Source organism: Spea bombifrons, chromosome 2 (genome assembly GCF_027358695.1).
Source record: "Spea bombifrons isolate aSpeBom1 chromosome 2, aSpeBom1.2.pri, whole genome shotgun sequence".
NCBI classification, from domain to species: domain Eukaryota; kingdom Metazoa; phylum Chordata; class Amphibia; order Anura; family Pelobatidae; genus Spea; species Spea bombifrons.
The window spans coordinates 61,183,634-61,210,681 of record NC_071088.1 but is presented as its reverse complement, the minus strand read 5'-3'; the positions used below and the strand labels follow the sequence as shown (position 1 = coordinate 61,210,681).

At 40.1% G+C, this 27,048-nt stretch overlaps 1 protein-coding gene across 1 annotated transcript; it reads left to right on the top strand.

Moving 5' to 3' along the window:
• The first annotated feature begins 583 nt into the window (after positions 1–583).
• On the top strand, positions 584–25,190 carry LOC128472554 (arf-GAP with SH3 domain, ANK repeat and PH domain-containing protein 3-like). The gene is made up of 25 exons (XM_053454454.1): positions 584–1,369; positions 3,257–3,329; positions 3,988–4,133; positions 4,440–4,514; positions 4,612–4,661; positions 4,976–5,072; positions 5,270–5,355; positions 5,494–5,569; positions 5,674–5,760; positions 5,841–5,950; positions 6,159–6,228; positions 14,168–14,255; positions 14,347–14,395; positions 14,480–14,640; positions 15,626–15,759; positions 15,847–15,938; positions 16,695–16,875; positions 17,080–17,165; positions 17,255–17,370; positions 21,664–21,731; positions 21,829–21,930; positions 23,652–23,847; positions 24,318–24,483; positions 24,558–24,694; positions 24,882–25,190. Exons 1-25 carry the CDS (start codon positions 1,244–1,246, stop codon positions 24,944–24,946), a joined length of 2,637 nt encoding a protein of 878 aa, XP_053310429.1. The 5' UTR covers positions 584–1,243; the 3' UTR covers positions 24,947–25,190.
• Positions 25,191–27,048: the final 1,858 nt, after the last annotated feature.

Genomic DNA, 27,048 nt, shown 5'->3' with positions numbered 1-27,048 from the left:
GTCCATCCTAAGTTTATTATGAGCTTAATATTAAAATGTATTTGTATTTCAAAGTAAATTAACCATGTGAAGGAATAGTAATTAGCTAGACTGGGCAACCAATGTAAGAAACAAGTTATATCCTTTAAGCACTTATTTTATGCTGTTTTTGGCATTTACCGTTATCATCCCTCCTGGGAAGTTACTCTATGTAATCACTACTCTTTCATTACCTTTTTGGGTGTAATAAACATGTACTTTAAAACTTATAAAAACATGCAAAGTATAGTTGGTGCCATGTTCTAACTTCAGTGCATATCTTACCTGATTTACCCTGCAGTTGGACAAACTACTTCCTAGCAAAAAAAAATCCTGTATTAATGTTCAATGGAGGAGAAAGGATCTATTGTCCCCATACTTCCTTTCTGTTTGTATCAGGGAGGGTGGTGACACCTTGTGGGGCCAAGGACAGACTCCAAGTCCCAATATGTGTACAAAACATAGGTAGATGAAAGGCTCTGCTCCTCCAGGCTGTCTGATCACGTGACTGGGATAGGCAGGGGGTGGGGAGAAAGGAGGGACACCCTTCTCCTCTGTTACTGATTCTAGAAATCAATCCAAAGGGTGCGCAGTAGATCCTATATCGGAGGGGCTATATATTTATATACATATATGTATATATACAGTAATCCGGGCCAATGAAGGACCAGCTAACTCGCCCCAGATCCAGAGACCAGAGTCCAGATCTAGCAAAGCGATCCTTCAGCCAATAACGATGACTCAGAACACGTTCCAGCAAAATCAAAGACACGAAAAAGTTTCTTAAATGATTTCGGGATGACTCGAACCTAAACGGGGTAATTCATGATGAAATGAAACGTCACCTTAGAAAGATATGTCAAGGGAGAATATGAACTGCCGCGTCTTCTGTTTATTTAAAGGATGCTAGAGCATTATTCTGGATTCAAATTATTTGTTGTTAAGGGGTTAATCTGGATATAGAGTTCTGGATACGAAGTAGGACCACCCAAAGATTAACCTTGACCTAGATCCAGAAATATAAAAAAAAGGGAATCTGAAGCCGGATCGTATTGCAAATGCCCGGACTGGGCTGTTTTAACTGTTATACAGACCTGGATGTATATCGCAAACGTCGAGGGTGCAGTTTATACAGAGACCCCCTAATGTATAGTCGGGTGTAAAAAGAAAGTCCCAATTGCCAACCCGGATTACTGTGACCAAGGAGAAGTTCGGAATTACCACCATGCCAGATTCGACTCCCTTGTCACTTTTCTTGGAAGTTACTACGGAGAACCCACTGGGTTCGCCATCCCCCAGCTTCATCTCCAGGGTGCAGAAGTGCAGACAAGGCGTTAATACCCTAGAGGAGGTGGGTACACTTTAACATATATGTGCTTTATATGAGTGCGTGAACTCTATACACTCTCTTGATATGTTTTCTTTACCTACATTCCATTTAATGTATGTGTATATATATATGTATAAAACAATAAATAATAATAAATACACACTGTACGTTTGCTACATAGTTTACGTATGTAGCTGGTTTCCATCCAGCATTATGTGGTCCACCCTTTGCACGCAGAGCCTGTGCTGAGGGGGTGTTGGCGCCCTTTGCACGGCTTTACAACTGCTTTATGTGGTTGAGGTGTTGTTGTGCCACGCAGGTGTGTGTTACCTCACGAATATTTTCTTTCTGTGATTGCCACATACCGCACACATTTCATTGTCTTATTGTGTTATTGTGTGGAAGGGTAAGGAGTACGGTTTGCGGTAGAGGAGGAGTAAGAAGCTGTGAGAGGGGTAGTAGAGTGAATATGGGGCAATATGAATTAATTCATTTCCGCATTCCAACTAATAGAAAATAAACCTCTTCGTTGCTTACCATATTCACACTATTCCTATCATGGCAACTGCTGAATGAGTGTATCATGTCTCCTCAGTTGCCCTCCACTCACAACTTCATCCATCATCTCAGTCTTTTCCTTCTTCCCACCAACTCTGCCCCCCCTCACAATTTCCCCAAATATGATTTAGATTGTTGCAATTAAATATCTTTCTCTTAAATGATGAGATCACTAAAGCAAAGGAGCTATAGATAAAAAAAAAAAACCGTTGTGTGACGTTCTGCTGGTTATTGTCATAAGAAGACCACTTTTCCAATGTTGCACCAGAATCGCTTCTTTCATAACTCTAAGGTATTTTTTAAATTAGCTTTGGGAATGCATGGTTGCATAGCAACAACCTCAATAAATCTGATGTTATGTGGCTTGGCTGGAACAGGTAGGATATCCCTATGTTTTTGCTCTTTCCAGAAACTATTAAGTGACCAAAGCAGTGAACGGTCAAATAGTCAGCTGCCAAAATATTCAGAACTGTCAGCCCAACATCATTTATAAAGATCCTTTCTGATGCAAAGTTTTTAATAAGAGGTTTCTCATGACCATAGCAACCAATTGAGTGTATCTGCTGATAGGACCCCCTTCCTCTTTCTTTCCCCTCCTTTATACTTTTATTTTTTCTCGTTCATTAGAACCCAGTTTGTTTTACCTAATTTTTATTTAAATTCATCTGTTCCTTAGAACTAAGTAAAACACTAATTCATTAATATTTTTTTCTTAAATACATCCTCGTGTCCTACTTCTTATTTTCTTAATCACTCACTACCATTGTACAGTGCTGTGGAATATGATGGTGCTATATAAAGCAATAAATACGGTAATATCAACTAACCATCTTGGTATGACCCCATTCCCACGTTCTCTTTATCACCCGACCCCCCCCTTACATCTTCTTATAACCCCTTCTTCCTACCCTTCCACAATTGCCCTCTTTTCTTCTCTTCTTTGCCTTCAATACATCATTAACCTCCCGACTTTATAGCTTAATTCCTTTCTTATTCTATGTTGTTTAACTTCCTTCATTTTCTGTTACTTTGTGCCTTCTCACCCCTGCTTTACCCATTATACCAATACTGTCATGCTATTCATTTTACCTTTCCCCTCCATGAATCCCTCTTTCCTCTATCATTCTCCGTTATTCTGTCACGTCAAATCATTATCTTTCACCGCTGCATCATTTTCCACCCCCAGCAAGTCAGTTACAAACATACACATTGCTTCTCCCGCTATATTACTTGATACTTTATTATTTGATTACTTTATTATCTTGATACCGCTTTTCATTTATCATGACATGTCTTGCCCTTACCCTTACTATAATGTGACCATGCTTCTTTGCTGCTTTTTTTCCATAGAGTTTAGAAAATGATCTTCAGGTTCTGAGCAAGATCCGGAAAAGTGTACGATCCATATATACTTCGGGGCTTTGTGAGTACATATTGTTCACAGTAAAACGGCAGCATTCAAGACGCTGTTTAAATAAATATTTGTGTATTTATGTGTGTTAGGTGTTGGTATGTGCAGATGCTCCACAATGCTATATCAGTGACATTTTGGGTGTCCCCACCTTTCCTATCAATAGCATTTTTATACTGGTGTAATTTCCAATTAACTGAATATATATATATATATATATATGATACAATATTTAAATGAGTGTTCCCAAATGTGAAAGCAGTCTGAGAGATGCGTGATATAGGTGTGTGTTCTTGGTATAGATACAAGGACCATTATTTGCGGAATTAACCAGGCCTCAGGCAGATTCGGTGCTTACCTTCATTAGAAAGCAGCACTCTGAAATTAAAATTTGTCGTGATAGGGTGACGCATGTTCACCGAGGTGACTTTTGAGATTTCTGGTAAGATTAAGTGAGGATTAATGAATGCTATAGATCTCTGAATATTTACTCAGTACAGGCAGTGTTGGCACTATGGTTACTTGTTATGATGGCAGTACGACAAGCAGGACGGTCGCTTCCTGTGACATTATTTTGTCAGCAAATAGTGGCAAGAGAAGCTGCATGCAAGTAATGTTTTTTTTTTTTTTGGTTGAGCTTCCTTCTAATACTTTTTGTGTTCCATAACAGCTCACATTGATGCTCAGGAGGGGTATATGGAAGGCCTACAGTCTTTGGGTAGTAATCAGCTTTCCTCCAACAACCATGAACTATCTACAGGCTTCCTTAACCTATCTGTGCTCTCACGGGAGTTAAGTTCACTCTTCGGCAGAATGGTGAGACATTTTGCTCTTTTACTTCTCCTTTCCTTTATACACTCTAACCCCCTCCACCCGTAACTGTGTTTTACCCTTTCTCTCTTGTTCCCCTCCCTCCAATACACTGACTGCATATAACACTGTTAAGCTGACTGTACATTTTCTCCCCATATGGCTCCAATTAAAGAGAACAACATAGAACATCAGGGGCAGAGCTGAACTGAATGGAATAAATCATAGAAAAGGGAGTAGCGTGCATTTAAGTGCTGAGGAGGTCTTGCCATATTTCTCTCTCTCTCTCTTTTTTTTTTTTTTTTTTTAAAGATACACAATCTGAACAGCATTCTGTCCTTCCCACTGGATTCATTAGTACGTGGGGATTTAAGAGATGGCCGATCTGTAAGTTTGATGCACCCACTTCTTTTCTGATTATACCTGCACACCAACTTTATCTGTTTCATAACATGTCTATATGGAACCCTTTCCACCATTGTAGGAATTGAGGAAACAGACAGACAGAGGCTGGAAGGAGTACGAGATAAAAGCGTAAGAACATTGGGTGTTAGCTGAGAGGAATGCATTTTGCAATGAATATGCTAGATGTTTAATAAAGAAATGCAAGCTGGGGAGGGCTCTAGTCAACCTGTCCCCAGTGCCCTTTTCTGCAGCATCTTCCTTTCTAACAAAGGAGTGAACCTATCCTGAGCACCTTTAATTAACTCAGCACCATAGGCAGTTAAGTAGATTGCCTATATGGTAGGGTTTGTCCTGCATGTAAGTGTGCCTGGTGTTGGGGATGGCTGATTGGTGGGATAATATGGCATATCAGTTTGAAGATCCTAAATGTCACCCCCACACAGGCTGAAGAAGACACGTTCAGGAGGGCCTCGCGCAGATACAGAAACTGCTGAGGAAACCGACAGAGAACGGAAAGTGTTCCAGCTGCACTTGTGTGAGGTGAGGAAACAGAGAGAATAAAACCAAAGGACTGGATGATTTTGAGAACAGATTGAGCCAAGAGAAGGTTTACATATTTAGAACCATATGACTTTTACATATCCCTCTCTTATACCTTCATATGTTACCTTTTTTATTACATTACTTAATACACTCCTTTCATTATTACTCTTATGTCTCTTTTTCCGTTCCCTCAGTATCTTCTCAAATTGGGCGAAACACAGGTGAAGCAGGGTCCTGAGTTCCTGAAATGTCTGATCAACTACTTCTATGCCCAACGCAAGTGAGTCTACTTTTTTGTGGGGTAATGTGTCTTAGCCTGTACTGTGTTTCATTCTTCACTATGTATTGTTTCAGTGCCCCATTTCCATTGCTTTCTCTACTTTTCTCATTGTTCATCTCCATGATTGTGGCTCTGTAGTTTTTTTCAGGACGGATTAAATGCTGTACAGAGTCTCCTGCCATTCATAGAGAAATTGTCAACATCTCTCCATACTGTGAGTGTTGCCCCGGCCCGTTTCTGTGTGAGAGTCCCTTTGATCTCCACACAGGTGTTTCTGATCTTAGAACTTATAGGACTTCATTGTTCCTTTGTCCAAAGATTCACCAGACGCAGGATGAGGAATTAAAACAACTTTCAGAACTTCGAGATAACCTCCAGAAACAGCTTCAGATGGACAGTAAAGAGGTGAGAGTGGGTGATATTTAACATTCCCATGAAAGATCTTAAATCCATCAATTCACCTTGATTTCTCCTTTTCTTCTCAGGATGGGCTAAACAGGAAGGATTCTGGCACTGGTTATAGCTTGCACCAACACCAAGGTGACAAGCAGCATGGTACGGAGAAATCTGGGTTTTTATACAAGAAGAGCGAAGGGTAAGTATTTTTTTAATGATACTGCCTGTTTTTTTTTTTTTATGATCCTTAATACTGACACTGTGTCCCAAATATAAGCATACAGTACATAAAAGCTATCAATTTAACGCCTCCTTATTTGTCCATATAGCCCTTTATAATTTTTAATCACCTATCTGCAAAGTTGCTCTTCATAAATCACCACCAAATTCTATTTTAATCCTAATAGTATTCGAAAGGTCTGGCAGAAAAGAAAATGCGGAGTGAAATATGGATACCTCACTATATCGCATAGCACGGTGAGTAATGTAAATGTCCGTTATCTCTACATAATAATGGGAAGTTGCCTTTGCTCATGTATGTGTAACGTAACGGCTAATAGGCTAATTTGCTGCTAATGGTAGATGTTGCCATAGCTTTTGTGTGTTATAGATAGAGGCTTAGTGTGTGTTGACTACTGGTGTGAATGGTTGTTAATTTATCAATTTAATACAGGGACCATAGAACTTCACAAAGCCTACATATTACAGTTTTGTACACTAAATACACCTATGTAACTGTAATAAAAAACACCTTATTTGCATGCCACAGAGGAAAGGTATTTACATATTTTTTCCTTCCCATTATCTCCATCCTTTTGTTAAGTTGCTGATTATTGCTGATCAGCCTGGCAGCCTTTATAAGATTGGAGGAGGCGAAGGGATTAAACTTCATGAGTAATGTCTGCTTAGTGGATAACTTTATAAGTATCTTTAAGGTAACATTGGTCTGCGGATGTTTCCTTGTGTTATAGATTCTGTTTTAGTCTTTCTAGTTTTTAGACTAGAACGTGTTCTTAAAAAACAGCTACCACAATTTCTTGCTAGAGCCAGAATTATGTATTTAATAATTTGATTGTATTGTATTTGATTGCTCAGTATTAGAGTTTATGTGATTAAGTCTCCATCTTTAAGATATTATATTTAAAAAAATGACAAATTAAGGTTTCTGTGAGGAAAGTTATCAGAGTGACTTGGTTAACACATCTGATGATTTGCTATATAAAATCTGCATGATGGGTTATTAATGGGTTAATATTTAGAGCGTCTCAGCTCATTTAGAACGTTCTCAGGTATGCTTATGATATGGTCGCTGGAAGTTGTGAGTATGGAAGCGGTAATGTCTTAAGGAAAGTGTTTCTTTAGGCCAGCTTGTTTCTTCTCCAATCAAGATTTTATTTTTCTGATGCCTGGGGTTTGTCAAGCCTTGCCATACACTATATGTTTGCACATTCTAACACTATACAGTAACAGACACACTGGCTAACACTATAGATATATAAAATTACACACTATGGACACAAACAGTACAGTAGGCCTACTGATTCTGGCACTATAATATACACACACTCACGTACACTTCTCCCCCTCTCACCTCGTGGAGACCAGCCATGCTGCTGCCTGTCTTCTGCCATTGTTAATCCTGCCCCCTATGTTTTCCTACGGGGTACGGTGAGTGCCGTGAGGGGACACCGCTGGGAGCATCATGGCACCCGATACGCCACACTCTGCAAGAAAGCATAGGGTGCCAGATCCATGATGGTAGTACTGCAAAACCCTGGGGGCTAGAAAGCAGGGGTTTTTTTTAATTTAGTCGCCATGGCGACCTGGCATCCAAGGATTGTCGAGCCCTGCTTTAGGCAGATTAAGATAGACTTACTGTGTTTCTATGGAAATAGTGAGTACCTGATGTGAGGAACTAGTGACTGCACGCCGCCCGCAAGTTGTTAGTGAATAGCTCAGAATAAAAATGTCCTCCTTGCCGCTGCTTGGCCTTGTGTGAATGACCCAATACTGTTTTTTGATCTTGCATCTCCCATCTTGATTATGACATCTCTCTGATCTGCCTGTCTCTTCACTGGCTGCCTATATGGTTCAGGATTCAATTCAAAGACCCAAGTCTCGCTTACAATGCTCTTGTAGCAGTTCCCCTACCTACATTTTCTTATTTATGACCAAATGTACACTCCTGCGATCTTCTGATGCTATCCTCCCCATCCCCTCCTCTAATCTATGCCTCTCATGCACATAAACAAGAATTTTCAAGTGGTGCTTTCTTTTGGAGTGCCCTACCATGGGTTATGAGACTTCCCCTTGTCAGGAGTCCTTCAAAAACGTCTTCAGGGAAGTCTTCGACTGACGGGTTAACTTGTTACCTACCTCTTACTCTTTGTTCACTATGTTTACATTGGGATACAGTTATATGGCCGGTCTACCTCTATCATTTGCATTTTCACCTCTTGTTTTAGTATATCCCGATGTCCTAGGCTTGTGGAGTAGTTTGTTTTTGCAAGTCCAAAAGGCAAACTATAATTTACCTATAACTTAGCACAACTTGCTATAATAGCTATGTGCATATTAACAGAGGAACATACAAAAAACCTGATTATTTTCCCTTAAGCTAAATGCTGTTTGAATGTCAGAGTCTGTGAACCATGACCATTAGTACCGTGCTGTAACATGTTTTATCTCTGAGAACTGTGCTATGTGATTTTCCCCTTCCCCACCGGGAGTCCCACCCTCCAAAGGCAGGGTCTGCATTCTTTTAAATGAAAAACATGTAAAAAAAGTATATGGAAATAGGAACATACAGGCATTCCAAAAATATGAACCGGGGGCCTTTAGTAATATACATGTCCTCTGACACCTGCACACTGACAGGACACACGTGTGAAATCAGATTTCTTTCTGCCAGATAACTCCAGCCATTATCAGACAGGGAAGCAGTTTTTAAAACACACTCTACAATTCATCTATTCATTTGGTTTTAAAATACTTCGGAATAAGAGTATTTGGACTGATATGCTAGGACCAATACGCCACTATTTTAACTTTTTCTTTACTACTTTCGTAAAAAAGATTAAAAGAAAGAAGTGCACTGTGTCATTAAATTCCCAAGCGCCATAGAGTGTGATGTCACGCGTGAAAAGCACTATGTAGAAGAATGCTTCATGGTTATCTTTGTAGTAGTAATGCCCTTAAGGAGTAGTAAAGGGTGCCCTCCAGCAATAGCCTACCGGGGTAAACAAACAGCGAGAAAGATATCCTGAGAAAGCAGCATAGGCGCAACAAATTTGATAAAAACCCATTCTCACATGAAAGAAGACGGGACCCGGCTCATAATGAAAACGGAGTCCATAAAAGCAGGCTGAAATAATCCAAAAGGTCCAGAGGTATAGTAGAAGTTCACACAACGCGCTTCGCTATACAATATGACTTCCTCAGGTGTATTATATGCAGATTACATATCCACCATTCTTAATGGGACTTTTCTTCTGCATATAATATACCTTTTTTCTGTTCCTTTATATCCTTGGATTTTTTGGGGGAGTCTTCTCTGTATAGGTGCAGCTTTCTTTTGCGTTACAATTAGTTTTGTCTAATTAGAAGCTTCAGTATTCCATAGATTAGTTTGTAATTAATCCCTTGGGTTTGCCACATTTACTGGTAATTGTTAGTGGTTACAAGAGAGAATGTTTGCTATGTTGATTGAACAGTAATTGCATAAATTTCAATAATCTGGCTCGCACATAAAACATTGGGATTTAACAAGCATAAGGGTTTCAGTGTATTACATTTCCAAAGGGAATGACCTCACCTATTGACGTGTTTAAATAATTGGTTGATGTAATAACGTGACATTAGTGTCTTAATTCTCATTTAATGGGGCTGATATCTTTAGTAAATAATGCACTATGAGGTATATGCAAACAGGGTAATGTTATTATTAGATGATCTGTAAACTACGCTCGGCTGACACAACATACAGATAATTAGTAATATTACAAGTCTAGACATACCAGAAGGCGTGTTGGTCTTCCGTTTGCAGAGTTGAGGAAATGAGCATGCGATTATACAGAGAAGTGCATTACAATCCTTGTTGTGTAGCACAAAATGCTTAGATGTACCTTTTAAAGTGTACGTTCTGGAAGTTACCCACGAGAATAAAGTGTTGGTTCACATAGCGTGGTCTGTTAAAAAGTAAGAAAAGTAGAACGAATACTTGATGTGAAGCAGACCGTAAAGGAGAGACCTAGGAGAGTGTTTTTGGAATATGAGGTCATGTTTGTTGGACATGGAGAGCGGAGTGTTGATCTATGGAACGAAAAAGCAATTTAGCACTAGGATTTCTTGGATACAGCCCATTTGAAATATTCGAAAAAAGAATACTCAGATTCCGGTTCAAACAAAGGACACTACAGTATAGGATGATAACAACTGAAATCCCAAGATTTTATCACAGGATTTTAGGCACGTTGTAACAAATTTAATATTATAACAAATATCGTTATTTTTCTACATACATGCACATTTAAGCCACAAGAACTAAATATGATTGCTTATTTAATTGCGTGGCAATACTGAATAAAGTGGTCATCAAGCACACCATAAAAGGTAAAGAGCTCAACATTGATGTGCGTTTATAATCTCTCATATTAATGCGAGTCAGGGACAAAACACCAATAAGCAGTCGGCTTGGCGGCCCTTCACATTAAGTACTAAGAGTGACACGAGCCTGAGCCTGCAGGTAGGGAATAAAGAGAGAGTCACGGGTAAATTCATTTTACTGTCACAGAGTGTACGCCAACAATAACTGTCAATACAAAAAGCAGACGAAGAAGCAGGAACACCATTTAATAAATACAGGATAAATCCCTTAAGAGCCTGTCGGCCCATCTGCAGTATTTGACTAGACATCACTGACAAAGCAAGTGTTTGCAGTTTATCAGCTCCATGAAATCCATGAAATAAATATTTGAAAACACGTAGGATTTAGTTATTCACGACACAGCGGGGTTGTTCCATCAACTACAGTCATGGGTGCTTTAAAGCTCACCAGGTGCACCTGGTGCTACAGCGCCTTGCAAAAGTATTCACCTCCCCTTTTCCCTGTTTTGTTGCATTACAACTGAAATTAAAATGGGTTTGTTGGGGGTTTGTTTCATTTGATTTACACGACATGCCTACCACTTTGTAGATTCACAATATTTTTTATTGTAAAACATTCAAGAAATAAGACAAAAAATAGAAAACCTGAGCGTACTATTCACCTCTCAAAGTCTAAACTTTGGCGAGCCAACTTTTGCAGCTCTTACAGCTCTGGTACCACATTTCTATAAGCTTCCCCACTGGGATTTTTGCCCATTCTTCAAGGCAAAACTGCTCCACCTTCTTCAACTTGGATTGGTTCTGCTGGTGAACAGCAATCTTTACGTATTTAAGTCATAGCACAGATTCTCGATTAGATTGAGGTCTGGGCTTTGACTGGGGCATTCCAACAACATTTAAATGTTTCCCCTTAAACCAATCCAGCGTTGCTTTAGCAGTATGTTTTGGGTCATCGTCGTGCTGGAAGGTGAACCTCCGTCCCAGTCAGAGCCGGCCTTAGGCGTTGTGACGCCCTGTGCGGACTACTCCTCTGGCGCCCCCCCTCACTACCCCCCCTCTCTGCCCCTTCAAACTACCCGCCCTCTCTGCCCCTTTAAACTACCCCCCCTCAAACTACCCCTCCCCTCTACCCCTTCAAACTACCCCTCCCCTCTGCCCCTTCAAACTACCCCCCCCTCTGCCCCTTCAAACTACCCCCCCACTTACCTTGTTGCCGGAGTCCTGCGGTAAGAGCGGGAGGCATCCGTCTTCTCGCTCTGCCGGCATTTCATGTTGAGCGCCGGTATAGTCCGGCGCTCAACATGAGATGCTGGCACCGCGACGGAGTCACGGAGAGTAAGGGGCGCAGAGCGGTTGCCGAGAACTTCACGAGCAACCGCTCGGCGCCCCTGACCGGGACTTAGATTAAAGAATCGTTTTTTTTTTAAACTTTATTTAACATCAATGATATTAAATAAAGTTTAAAAAAAAAACAAAAAAAAAAAACGATGCTTTAATCTAAGTCCCGGTCAGGCGCCCCTGCAACCATGGCGCCCTGTGCGGTCGCAGACCCCTAAGGCCGGCCCTGGTCCCAGTCTCAAATCTCTGGAAGATTGAAACTGGTTTCCCTCAAGAATATTTCTGTATTTAGCGCCGTCCTTTACTACTTCAATCCTGACCAGTTTCCCTCCTTCTGACCTTCTTCCATACGTTTGGGAAGTCTTGCACATGTCGTGCACGTGCTTGCTTATTTTTTCTTTAAGCAATAGCTTTTTTCCTGGCCACTCTCCTGTAAAGCCCAGCTCTGCAGAGTGTACGGTTTTTAAAGTGGTCCTATGGCCAGATACTCCAATCCCCGCTGTGGAACTTTGCAGCTCCTTCAGAGTTATCTTTGGTCTCTTAGTTGCCTCTCTGATTAATGTCCTCCTTGTCTGGTCCCTGAGTTTTGGTGGGTGTCTCTCTCTTTTCAGTTTTTTTGGTGCCATATTTTTACATTTCTCAATAATGGATTTAATGGTGCTTGGGATTTTTTTTTTTCTAACCCAACCCTAATTACCGTATTTGCTCGATTATAAGACGAGTTTTTTTTCAGAGCAAATGCTCTGAAAAATACCCCTCGTCTTATAATCGGAGTCGTCTTATAATCAGACCTCAAATAGGTCTGACTATGAGACGACTAAGATCCAGATCCCCCACAGCTGCAGGGGACCTGGATCCTCCTGTCTCCCCCCCCCCGCCCCACTTACCGGTACTTCTGAGTCCTCGGTGTGTAGCTGGGGCAGCGTGTAGATGTCTACGCGATTCGCGTAGACAACTTCCGCTGTAGCAGGAAGGAGGCGTGGCTAGCAGCGGGGGTTTTCTGCGTCCATCGCGTAGACCTTCCCTGGCTGTCAGAGATCAGAGTTCCCCGCACAGTCGGGGAAGGTCTGCGCGATGGAAGCAGACAACCCCGGCTGCTAGCCACGCCTCCTTCCGGCTGCAGCGTAAGTGCGTGGGATCTACACGCTGCACCGGCTACATGACAGGGGACTGAGAAGCTCCGGTAAGTTTGGGGGGGGGCGGGGGAGTGTTAAATGGGGGGCATAAGGCATTTCTGGAGGCAGAGTGCTCTGTGAAATGCCTTTTAACCCCCTTAATGCCACTCTGCCTCCAGAAATGCCTTTTTAACCCTCTATACGTCACTCTGCCTCCTGAATGCCTTAAACCTCCCTATATGCCACTCTTCCCCATAATATGCCTTTTAACCCTCTAAATGCCAGAGTGGCATATAGGGGTATAAGGCATTTCTGGAGGCAGAGTGGCACATAGGGGATCAAAAGGCATATCATGGGGCACAGTGGCATATAGGGTTAAAAGGCATATCATGGGGCACAGTGGCATTTAGAGGGTTAAAAGGCATATCATGGGGCACAGTGGCATATAGGGGATATAAGGCATTTCTGGGGCAGATGTGCATAACTGGGGGGCAGATTGGAAAATAGAAGGAAATAAAACCAAAATATTTTTCTCAATCATAGCTTTTATTTAAAAAAAATAGTTTAGATGAATTAACATTTACTGGTAAAACTTTTTTCCTATAGGGTCGTCTTATATTCAGGCTTTTTTCTTTTTTTCCTAAATTAATATTCAGATTTGGGGGGTCGTCTTATAATCAGGGTCGTCTTATAATCGAGCAAATACGGTATGTGACTTCTGAAGGTAATTAGTTGGATCAGATCTTATTTAGGGGCTCCATAGCAAAGTAAATACAAATGCATGCATCAATTTTCTGTTTTTTAGATTTTTTTTTTTAAAAAGGGGAAAAAAATCATAATTTCACATTTGTATTTGTCCATTACATGGAATCCAAATAAAAATGTATTTTAATTCCAGGTTGTAATGCAACAAAAAAGAAAAATTCCAAAGGCAATACTTTCTCCAGGCACTGTATGTGCCCGTTACTTGGAGCACATGCCACTGTCTATTAGTTGGCACACTGAATGGTTTATTGAAGAGTTGAGTGGCAAGTGTCGTCTGTGGTGTCCTCTAGCAGGCACCTGTTATTACAAATCAGATTCATTAACTGTTTGTGCTCTGTTTTCTTCATGGAAGCAGTGTGCATAAGTGTTGGTCAGGTGCAGGCACCTTGTGTAGAGGTGGACCAATGCTCCTACTGTTTGTCTGCGGCATCACTGTTTTTGGAGTCAGACGCGCATTGCTTGTGTGCGTTCTTGCAGTTGTACATCTGTAAGATGCAGTTGCTGTCATTGTTGTATTCATGGAGTAAACTATTACGCCATGCTCTATGCTGGGCAATAAAGGCTTCAAATTCAATGTTCTGTTTTATCCTTAGATCAACCGTCCTCCTGTTAAAATCAAATTACTTACATGTCAAGTGCGGCCAAATGCTGAGGACAAAAGGAGTTTTGACCTAATCACACGTGAGTTTGTGGGCATAGTGTGGGTCTCAAGTTATGTCATTACATAACCTTATGTTAACAGTGTTTTTTTATATTCTGACACCTCTTTTAGATAACAGAACATATCACTTCCAGGCAGAGGATGAATTTGAAGCTGTGGTGTGAGTATATGATGGGGCCATTCACCATGGTTTTTAACCTCTCTTGGGCTTTCTCCTTCTAGTCTTATATTGCCTGTTTTTCAGATGGGTGTCTGTACTGCAGAATAGTAAAGATGAGTCCCTGAATGCAGCATTTGGGTGCGATGGAGGTTCTAATGATGGTGCCCACCAGCTAACAAAGCAGATCATTAATGAGATTAGGTCCATACCTGGAAATCAAGTGTGCTGCGATTGTGGAGCCCCGGGTGAGTTGCCTTGTCACTTTTAGACTCCTGTCTTCCATGTTTATGTATTCAGCTGTGATCAGGGCTGTCATTAACCCAGAGCAAAAAGGGCAGGTTCTGCTTGCACAGATCTTTTCTAACACAGCAAGCATTCAGCAAGCAGCACACAGACTGCAGAGTTAGTGTTAAAGGTCTGTGCAATTGGCTTCACAGACAGGTAGCCCCACTCAGCGACAGTCAGGATGGGAACAGGAGTGTTTGCATAGGGCCACTTTATGTTTAAAGGCGGCTCTGTGATCCAACAGCCCTTCACACTATTCCCTCATGAAGCTGCTTACCCCTTCCCTTCAACTATGTTTTTTCTCTATGTTCTTTAAAATTTTATAAATTATACCTTATCACTGTACCCCTCCTCCAAGTTCCTCCATATCTTCATATACACTTTTGTTATCATTTGCTGTGAAATGTACCTTTTTCTTATCCACGGTTCCTTCCCTCTTCTTCGATCTTTTTATTTTTTGTTATCCTCCATCTTCACCAAATTTACACTCCCTCTTCAACCAATTTTCCCCCTATCCTTCTCTTTTCATTTTCAGTTTGTTTCTGTCTGTAGTGTTTGTGAACATATCAAAAAACCTTAAAACGAGCATAGAAAGAATTCAGTTGTTGCATAAATTCTATCTAAAGACTCCTTTGTGGCGTGAAATGTTTGCTGACTGACGAGTGAAGTTTGGTGAATTTTATAATCAATCTGGAATATGTTTATGGCTTTCAGAGACAAGTGCTGGGCATAAACAATTCACATGAGATGTGTAACTGAGTTACTGATTTATATGTGCTTGTTCTTCCTCACGGCTGTCTTCTTTGTCTACCACTCCCAACCTTCACTTTATTCTGTATCACTGCATTGTTTCATTTCGTTTTTGATCATCTCCTTCATTCTTACTGGAAGGAAATTTAGAGTTGTGCGTGGGAAGCATAATCTTTTTTTATGTTTATTTCTCAGAGCCCTCCTGGGTGTCTACAAATTTAGGGATTCTGATCTGCATTGAATGCTCTGGGATCCATCGGGATCTGGGTGTGCGACACTCCCGCGTCCAGTCATTAACACTTGACCTGCTAAGTACCTCAGAACTCCTGGTATGTGTCACACTGTCCCCTGATGGACATTTGGTCTCAGTTATATTGCTGAACTAACCTGTCCTGATGTCCTCTGTCTCTCTGCAGCTTGCAGTTACTATTGGAAACACCAAACTGAATGAAGTCCTTGAGGCATCTTTACCGAATCCAAATCCTAAACCTACTCCAACCAGTGACATGTGAGTGCAAAACACACAATGGATATCTCGAGCAGTGGCATTTCTCTCAATGTATATTACTTTCTTGGAAGTTCATTTTTTTCTACATTGGCACACACAGCATTTTTTTTTACTAGGAAGGACTTATATTTTCAGGATTTCTAGTATTGTAGAGTATGCTACAGCTTAATTAATTGTTTACATAATTATTGCTGGCAACAAAGAAATTACACTTTCACAATTCCTTGCAGAAACGGTCTATGCTGTCTAGTGGAGAAAAAAATATTGACAGCAATAATTTTGTCCGTATTTTATGTTTGTAACTTTTGTTTATGCGGGTAGTACTACGTTATCATAAAGTCTACTTTGGAAGTAAACCTGTTAACAAAAGTAAAAGCTTTAATACAAAGCACCTGGAATAACGTATGTTGGTGTTCAGAAGGCACATTTTAACTGTGCACTTATTACGGGGCAAATTCAGTGGAGGAGGCTGCTGGACGATATAGCACAGCCAGAATTCTTTAGAAAAGAACATTTGTTCTCTGAAGAAAATGCTTTTGTCTGGAATTTAGTTTCAAAACAGGAAAGCCAGGTTCAAAATAAAATCTTGAAATGGCAGAAAGGTAGAGCGTTTCTTTGGCTACATGGCAAACATTAACTCCTTTAAATGAAAATTTAACCCAAATATTTTCCCGCCGTTTTTCACTGGTGAAACTAGCAATTTCCATTCAGGAATTAGTTTGAATGCTAGGTTCTGACTTCTCAGTTTTCCAACAGGTTCTCCAGGAAGGACTATATCACAGCTAAATATGTAGAGCGTAGCTTTGTTGCACGCGAGAGAAACAGTGTTCTCCATGGAGTTCGTGATGCGATTCAGAGGCAAGATCTGATGGCTCTGCTACATAGCATGGCAAACGGTGCAGACCTAAGCAAACCAGTGCCCTTCCATGATAACCAGGTACCCAATAATAACCAGATATGAAAGTCAGTATTCAAGGGGGGTATAAAAAGAACCAGAAGCCGTTTTAATCTTCGGTGCTCAAGTCAAGGAATGGAACAAAGCTATGCTTTCTAGAAATAATGTAGAGTGCATCCTCATCTTTGTTTGGTTTAACTTCCCATTTATTCGAGCTGACTGTTTCTTTAACTCAACACTTCTCAGGATTTTTGCGAGACTCCGCTACACCTTGCTGTACGGTTGTGCGAAAGGACATCTCTCCCTCTGGTGGATTTTATTATTCAAAATGGGTAAGTCCATGGAGAGTATGATTTGCAGTGCGATATGTGTCTGTGCATACATATGAGTCAGCGGATGGAAATATAATTTTTTTTCTAAGGGGAATTCTGGACAGATCAACAACAGATGGGCACACAGCTCTGCATTATGCTGTCAGATACAACAAACCAGATTGTGTACGGCTTCTTCTCAGAGCAAAGGCATCTGTGACTGCAGGTAAACACCCCCCACAATACTCACTTGTTAACTCATAATGATGAATGACTGCTACATTTTGTCTCTGTCCTGAGGCATCTACACTTAATATTGAGGCATCAGAATGCAGTTTACCTTTTTCTTGATGTCCAGACCCTGCATATCATGTAAAAATTTTTGAATGCTATGGTCTGTTCCTTAGGAGGTCTAAAAATTTGGTAAATGCAACCTCAGATTAACAACACATGACATATTATACTGTGTCATGATTTATTCAACAAAAATCCGGTTGACGTCTGGACATTGACTGGGCCATTGCAACACATTAATTCTTTCATTTTTCAGCCATTCTGTTGTAGATGATGTGCTTGGGATCATTGTCCTGTTTCAGCCATGCTTTAGCTGTTTGACAGATGCCCTCACATTTGACTCTAGAATACTTTAGTTCATGGTGGACTCAATGACTGCAAGGTTCCCAGGTCCTGTGTCTGCAAAACAAATCATCGCCCCTCCAAGTGCTTGACAATTGGTATGAGGTGTTTGTGCTGATGTGCTGTGTTTGGTTTTCGCCAAACATGGCAATGCTGGTTATGGCCATACATCTCTACTTTGATGGATGGGTAGCAACAATTGCATCTTTAACATCATTGTTGGTGTCCTCTTTGGCATTGTGTTAATACATGCCTGAATGCTCTAGTCCAGCAAATTGCTAGAACGTCCAATTTTATAGTGGTCACATGGAAGCAGTAGGGGTGTACTGAGTTTTTCACACATGTCTTCTTCAGTTTGGCTTTATTTTTGTTGAATAAATCATGACACAATGTAATATGTCATGTGTTGTTGTTCATCTGAGGTTGTATTTACCTTATTTTTAGACCTGCTAATTAACAGATTGTGTGATGACATAAGTGCAGCTGACTTCTGGATATGTAAGCCCAAACGCTATGTTTTTATGCTCATGTAGCATGTGGCCGGGCATTTCCAGCCGATGGGAACACACTACAGCACCCAATCTGCCGCCAATACACAGGCAACAGGAAGGCAGGAAGGTACCTTTTCAACCCCTCGTAATACACATAATACACCACAGCTTCTTATACGCAGGCAAAAGGATGCTTCCTTCTTATCTACCAGCAAACTGATTTGAGGGCTTATAGCTCTCACATCCTCCTTATACATGTACATCAGGACAAGTACTTCTCAGCTTAAAACACAGACATGGGGATACTTATTTCTAACATCCTACTAAAATGCATTAGTGATCATACATCACAACTCCTCATAACTCACAGTGCCAGGGCGTACTTAGAGTATGTGGCACCCGCCCCCCCCCCGCAAAAAAGATGATTATTAAAATATTTATTTCACAAATTTTTAACTGTATGTCAACTAGAAAAAGATAGAATAATAAATAACATTTACTGAACAGATATGATACTGCGTAATTCCCACCAGCCAGACATTGACAGTAGTGCATCATAACCCCTTTTACTTTTCACTAAGCCAGACATTGACGTGGTAGGCCTCTGCTCCTAAAATAGCCTTCCTGTGCCACCACTGCCCCTTTAGCAGCTTGCTTGTTCCCTCCGCTGCCCCTTTACCAGCCTGCTTGTTATTTATTATTATTTATTATCTTTTATTTATATAGCCAACAATTTACGCAGCACAAAACATATATTCAAGGGGTGTGACAAGATGAGAATTGACAGACTAACCGATTCACTAGGTGGAGAGAACCCTGCTCGCAAGCTTACACTCTTGTTCCCCCCGCTGCCCCCCCCGAAGCAGCCTGCCTGTGCCATGGCTTCCCCCCGAAGCAGCCTGCCTGTGCCACAGCTGCCCCCTAATTTCTGCCCCTAAACATTCACCCCTTCACCCATTCACTCTCCCTGTCTTGTATATTTCACTGGTCTGGGGCCCGGCCGAGTATCACCGGGGGTTGTGCAGACGTCTATGTGGCTAAAGCAGGCTCGTAGCTTACGGCTGTTGGGCCCGCGTACTGTATGAGGAAACTCTATTCCCGCCCATGTTCCTGTTCCCCCTGCGCCGGAAAAGAGTTTCCTCGTAGAGTGTGCGGTCGTTACAGCAGTAAGGCCAGCAGGCCACCGGGCACCTCCGTGAGGAGTGGCACCCAAGGCAGAATGCTCCCCCTCGCCCCCCTTTAGGCACGTTACTGCACAGTGCGTCAAAATACATGACCCATCACCCTAACAGTGAAACTGGGATGCTTACCTACTGATGATTAGATATGTGGATGCTGTAGCATTTGTTACATTTTGCCCTCTATATAATTCAATGCTTAAACGGGGAATGTACTTGTTACACTCCAAGCTCCGTTCCCCCAAACCGCCAACTGAACAGAAGTTATCAAAACTTTCAAAAAGAATGCTCGGAGAGGGTTCTTTGTATAAAACCAAAATCCATGGGGTACTTGTATAAAACATAACTTTTAAGCCATAATTAGAAGTCCACACATTTCCAAATGTTATGTGATCTTGCAATCACCTCACCCATTGACTTACTTTTAGGCATTTTGCCATCTAGACACAGGGAGCTACATTAAATAAGCCATCTCAAGTCCAGACTTTTATTGAAAATGAAGACTGCACACTAAAAAAAGTACGTAATTGAACTTTCAAGCCAGAAGTCCAACAGCCAATCTCTTGCTACTCAACACATTAAACGAGCGTAGCTGATAAGCGCAACTAGACCACGTCTAGACCGCTGTGCACCTGATAACATCAAAGTAAAACTTCCAATTGATGGAGATTGTTGCTACAGAAGAAGGTTATAACAACCAATGTGGCGTCCCTAATTCCCATTTATTGGTCAACTACTACTGTTAGCTCAAACAAATAAATGCTTTTGTTTATTAGCTAATTGTTATAGTAAAGTCATTTTGAATAACTAATGATTACTCATATAAAATGTTTTCAAGAATTGAGATTATTTTACGTATTTTACGTATTTGCATTTGGAACCAATTTAGTGAGTAATGAGACAAGAGATCACAAAACCAGAATAAATGTTCTGTAATAGAAAAATCCATGGACAATGAATCAATAGCACAATCTTGCAATAAAAAGTGAGAAAAGCTTGATCCACACCGGATTAAATACTGCTGTGAATTTGATTTAAATTGATTTTCCAGAGCCATCGCATCAGGACAAGAAAATAACATGACAAAATCACAATAGCGTATTTAAATCTCATAAATCACACAAAATTAACCACCTCTGAGAATATTGATACTGTAAGATATTGCTTGCAAAATGTGTATGTATCATATTTCAATATCAAGTAAATGCTCTGTGTAAGCGTGTGAGCAGGACCCTCTTTACCTAATGTTTCAGCTTGTCTTAGTCGGTCTATTCTAGTTTAGTCATATACCATAAATATATATAGATATATTCTACCAAGCGCTGCGTAACTTGTTGGCACTATATAAATAAAAGATAATAATAAAAATTTGTACACGTCGTGGTTCTGTTTTTTGTCATACAGATTAGGTGACTTACTAGTACACTTTACTAGTGGCAGTGTGTGTATGTACATGTATAGTGTGTGTGTGTGTGTGTGTGTGTGTGTATATATATATATATATATAATCTATAATCCTGAATAATAATTTTTGCACATTTAATATAAGCATTAGCTATTTGGATGGAGGTTTGAATATGTTCATATTCTGGTTCAGTGTCCTTAGTAAAACTTGATCTGTAATGCATTGTCAGGAAACGTGCAATATTTATTAGGAAGGGTTATTTATCTATCTTTATCTTTTATTTCCGCCGAGTAGACATGTGACCAGGAAAACTACTGACTGCCAGCCTTTGGGTTGATTTTTGCCACTGTTCTCCCTGAAGAAAATAATCTGTCATCCTTAGTGCATTGTTATATATTTATATATATATATATATATATATATGCTCAAATTATAGAAGACGAAAAAGCATGCAATTCTGCTTTATGAGAAGAAAACTGTTACTCTACATGCAAAAAATGAATGCATACTATTCCAAGCCATGTGTAACTGATTGTTTGTTTTAGTTCCATTTGTTTGTTGCATAATATGTTAACCTTTATTTACTATATGCGATACCACTGGTATCTCTAAAAGGTAGGTCTTCAGGCGTCGTACTTGCTTCCAATATACTTAGATACTGGAAATCTATATATTCACAAATTCAACAAAATCTATCAATCTTCTTGATAGACAAAAAACAGGACACTTACCACCCAACTTCTAACGATTACATTGAAACACAGTAAAAGCGCAGATAACTCACATTTATCCTCCTTTAATTTCTGCAGTTAATGGCGATGGGTTAACCCCTTTGATGCTGGCACATAGTTTGAAGCACGCAGAATGTGAGGCATTGGTACGTTGACACACAATCCACGATATACAATATGCTTTCATGTGGATGATGGTGATATTTTACAATTTGTTTTGTTTTTGTTGCTGATTGGCTATAGTTGGAGAGAGCAGTTTGTGGCACTTTTAATTGTGAACTGGATTTTGACTGGTTCCACCAAGAGGAGGAGGAAAGCAACAGTGAAGATGAGGATGGAGAGAAGGTAATTTCAAATCTTCCTTTGTTGGCAATGTCTCTCATTCTTCAGTGAGGACAATACAAGTAGCCATGCGTGTGTGGGATGAAACTGCTGTGGTTTACAGCCACTCTTCTGCCAGGGCTCTTGGTAGAAATGCCAGGCAAGCATGATAACTACAGACTTAATATATGGATGTTATAAGAGTAATATATATATATATTAAAAAAGAAAATAAAATGACTCACCACTGGACCACTGAAGGAGGTGCTTGGTACTGTATTTCTGCTAAAGAGTTAAGCCTTTGGCTAAGTGCTGTTAGCATAAAACGTTTATTGATCCTTTTGCACACCCGTGTGGATGCAGCAATGAAGTAATTAAGTTATGGATCGGATGAAGATTGCACACAGAGTGCGCTTTCTCCTCCACGTTTGCTAAAGAAATACCAATCATCCTTTAGCAAGAATTTTTAGAAATTTAGAAATTGCCATTAGCGTGTTGATAATTTAAGGACCCAATTCCTCTGACACACACACACCACTGTGAAACCTAGCATCACACATGTTGAGGAAAAAAAAGGCTGTTTTAAAAGTAGCGTTTCCCTTGGTAGTGCAAATTCAGGAACGTAATACTGAGCTACATGACTTTAAAAAACAATTATTTGTCCACATAAATTATTCTGACAAACTGCTTCTTTGTGTAAATAGACAAAGCTGGTTTTACCAATGTGCCTGTAATCAATGGGTAGTGACGATGCACAAAAAAAGGGAAGCTGGCACTGCCTTTCTGAGTGTTTACTCATCAGCAGTTATTGTTTGTAATATGCATTGCTGACCCATCCCTGGGAATTGCAAATATTATAGGGCTGTTCTACCAAAGACAGATGTGTACCATGGCTTGGACTACAAGCCATTTAAATGTGTTACAGCCTCTTACAATTCTAGATTCTAGAGATCCCTTTGAGTGAAGGGTGTAATGGTTGGCTCTGTCTTCTTCTTAATGAACAATGTCATTTTTTTGTGTGACATATGTAATATATGTCACACAAAAAAATGACATTGTTCATTAAAAAGAAGACAGAGCCAACCATTGACAGTATAGGGGCTGGCAGCATTCAGGATGTTATGGACACTGCTGCAAAATACAGGTTGTACAAAATACAAAGCATGCGTATGTACAAGCATAAAAAAACCATAATAATAATGTAATGTTGCCCATATAAAGTGAAGATAAAATTTTTCCTGTCTGCCCAAGACAGCATTTGGCAGTTAAAAGCCATCGTGTTATTCTTTTAATATCATAAATATTCACTTGCAACATAGCTCACACATGCTCCATCACTTTGTGGTGCTTGTTAATACTCATAACTAGATATTTGCAGGTGCTATATCCTTTTCAGGATAATTCAGACACCTCTAATATCACACTCACATACTGATAATTATAGAACAGGTATTAGGCAAGGATTTATTTAGAATAACAAAGGGTTTCTGCATAAAATACATTTGATGGCCTTTTCTTTTTCCAGTTGTACAGTAGTACAATTTGTTAACTATTAAGCTAATTTATTTTATGCTTACTATTCCTGCAATATGGGTCACTGTGATATCGGCATCAAGAATACTTAAGAAAAATATAAGTCTGGAATACAGCTGTATATTGTCATTGTGTGTGCTTCAATAACTGGTTCTGCTCTGTGTCCATGTATTGTGACCTGTTTATATGGTATATTTTATCTCATTTCCTAGCTGAACCCACTCTCATCCTCCCAGAATTTTATGCTGCCCTCTCCTGTAAGGTTTCACCATAAACAAGGATCTACTGGGTTGGACATCACCAACCGAACTTATGAAACCATTGTTGTGCCATCAAGACCACCAGCTCCACAAAGATCCTTTAGTGAGGGGCTCCCACCTCCACTACCTGCCAAAACACATACACGCAGTGAGTGAAGAAACGTTGTATTATGTTTTTGGATTATGTTTTACCCTCTTCAAAAAGTTAAAATAAACATTTAAAGGGACCCAAGTGGTGTCATCATGACATTATTACAGTCTGCAGAGAACCAAAGAGGATCTTCAGTCATGCTGCTGCTGTCATTGGAGTAAAAAAAAAAAGCAAAAATAATAAAAAGTAAAAAAAAAATAAAGTCCTAAACAATTCCAGTCCCTCTCATTACAACTACAAAAAACCCTCACTCTTTTATTCTCTCTCACTCTCTCTATGAACTATTTTAAACATATAGTCCCCATTCACCAAATTGTGGGACAAAATAAAGCTTACAGAACCCGATGGCTTTGTCTTTAAGGGGTTAATTATACACAATATGTCATGGACTAACCTCATTGTAAAGTGTAAAAAAATATTTTATTTAATCTGGTTCACTAATTAGATCTTCTTTCATTTTACCTAAGAGCTTTTCCATCAAACCTCTGTTAACGTGAGCCGTCCAGTTAGCGCTGTGTGCTACCCTTCCGTTGCAGATGAATGGGATGGTGTTCCTGAAGCTGGGCTACAGCGTCGAGCATCCGAACCCCCTCGTTATACCACAGAACCAGCTCCTTCTCCTTCAAGGCATAGGTAACCAACTACCTTTACTGTGCTCCTCAAATAAATGTGACTTAAAAAACATTGATGCTATTTTTACTGTTCAGCTTGGAGGGTGTGAAGTCCTACAGGAGGCTTAGGGGTGCCCCAGTGAGCCCCCCACACCTGGAGACCAACTATCAAGCAAAGCCAACACTCCTTGGACCTGCTCCACCAATGCCATCTGCTCTGGAGAATCTTACAGGTACTAAAAAACAAATGGGTGAGAAGTGGAAGTAGACCCAGAGAGAAGACCCAAAAGGAATGATGCAAGAGAGATGGCCTGGTGTAATTGGTCTTTCCTCTTTTGTTTCTGCCTTTTATTTTTCTAATCCATTCATTTTTGTTGTTTATTGCTGAGATACATTTTTTGTTATTTATTATTTTTATAGGGGGAGTACACCGGAGCAGGAACATCCAGGATGAAAATCACCAACATTTACCTAATACTCATTGAGCCCTCTCCATGCAAGAAAAGATATGCCAAGTGTGAAATGAAAATTGCGCATGTGCTTTTTTGGGTATATTTTCTCATGCTTCCGAGGTCATCAGAGTTGGCGAGAGGAATTTTGACATCTGCTACATTTACTGAATACCAAATTGAAAACATACCTGGTTTAAGTCTGGAGCATGTTGTAAGAATGGCCACATTGATGGCACCCATGTACATCTGTGATCAAAGAGCCTTCTGTTAAGTTGAACACTTGTGGTGGGTCGTCATGACTGAGGTTACATACTATTCATTATATGATAGTAAGAAAGTAGTCTAAGATGTAATCGAGTTAACTCAGTGGTGGGGGAATGTAGCAGTTGATGTTGCAGGTTAAAGAAATATACCTTTCATTAGCTTTCTACTTATGATGAATATCCTATAAGGCATGTCACTTTGGGAATTGTCAGCCGTGCTGGACTGGGGGGTACAATGGTACAATAATATTGCACTTCCTGAACTATGATTGGATACTTGCCTTAAGTTCCGAGGCAACTTTTAACGGTGTTTGCTTTTTATGATTGTTTTTTATTGGTGGAGCATTTATAGCATGATACCTGAAAGAGAGAGAGAGAGCGAGAGAAAAAGGCAACAAAATTTATATAGACATGTCATTTTAATGATGGGCACAAGCGATAGTCCATTACAGTTAGACTGTGTGTAACAGGCAGTCCTGAATGTCAAGTAAAGCAAAGTGTGTAGAAGCAAGACAGCAACTTAATTGCAGGAAAACAGAACTCCTTGGCAGTATACATTAGCAGCTGGCAGGAATTGGCAGTGTGCCTTATAATCTGTCAAGCCTTCTAACATTCAGCTCAAAATCTGCAGCAACAAAACATATCTAGGTAAGTTTAAAATGTGCTAAGATTTCTATGGTTCTCTGGCTTAAGCACTACAATTTCATGTCCATGGAACAATGGGCAATGTTTTTTTTGATTCTTATAATTCTTATTTTTCGTATGAATACCCGAAAATTATTATTATTATTATTATCTTTTATTTATAAAGCGCAACAGTTTAAGCAGCGCTTAATACAATACATATATTCAAGGGGTAGGACAAGACGGGAATTGACAGACTAAGACAGATACATTAGGTGGAAAGAGCCCTGCTCGCAAGCTTACAAGGAGGACCCTCAATGAAACAAACAAAAACAAAGCAGTGCGCTCATCTGAACTTCATGGTGCTTGCTCTCTCACACTGTCATTCACTTCTCATTCACCTTCTCTGGCGACCCCTTCCGTGTCCCTGGAATCTCTGTCATTTTGCAGAAATTCACGGTAGGGCATGTCCACGGATAAAGGGGAAAAAGACAGAAGAACAAGAAGATGGGGAAGAAGATGCAAGAAACATTCTGCGTGCGCAAGAGTAAATGAGAGTGTGAGAATGTGGATAAGAGGGTTAAAAAGCATATGAGAGCATAAAAGATGGTGAATGACAACAAATTTCCCCACCGATTCTTGTCTGAAAAGAATGGGCAAGAAACTAAAAAAGCCTAAGTTGTAAACGCTGTTGGTTCTCTGCTGGTAGCACAAAAACATATTAGAATTATATTAGAACATGGCAAGACATATCTGTGTTTCTCTTTCAAAATCACAATTTTGTTTCAGTTGCTTTAAAACGTAAAGTAACAGTCATGTTAAGTCTAATATGCGAAGAATATGCAGTTTTTGAAACCTGTTATTTTTCTTTGTTGACTTTAGCCATGTTGATGTTTAAAGGACACTATTGTTACTTTAGCTGTCTTATTTTAGACAATGGTGATGTTTTTGTTTGTTTTATAGTGATAAATTTTGTTATATCTGTTTCCAGAAGTCTCAATTATTTTGTAATAACTTTTTGCCAGGGATGTAGTGTATTTTGAACAGTGTGCAATACAGATATTGATACAGATTCTCAATACAACAGACTAGGCCTGGGTCTCTCTAGTCCTAAACTTGCAGACTAACCCATGAATACATTTTTTTTAACTTTTGTTCTTCTCCTCCCGCATATAACCCATCTTGCCTGGGGAAAGCATGCAATTTCCCTTTCATTGTTTACTCTTACATTACCCTGCTCATGTTTTG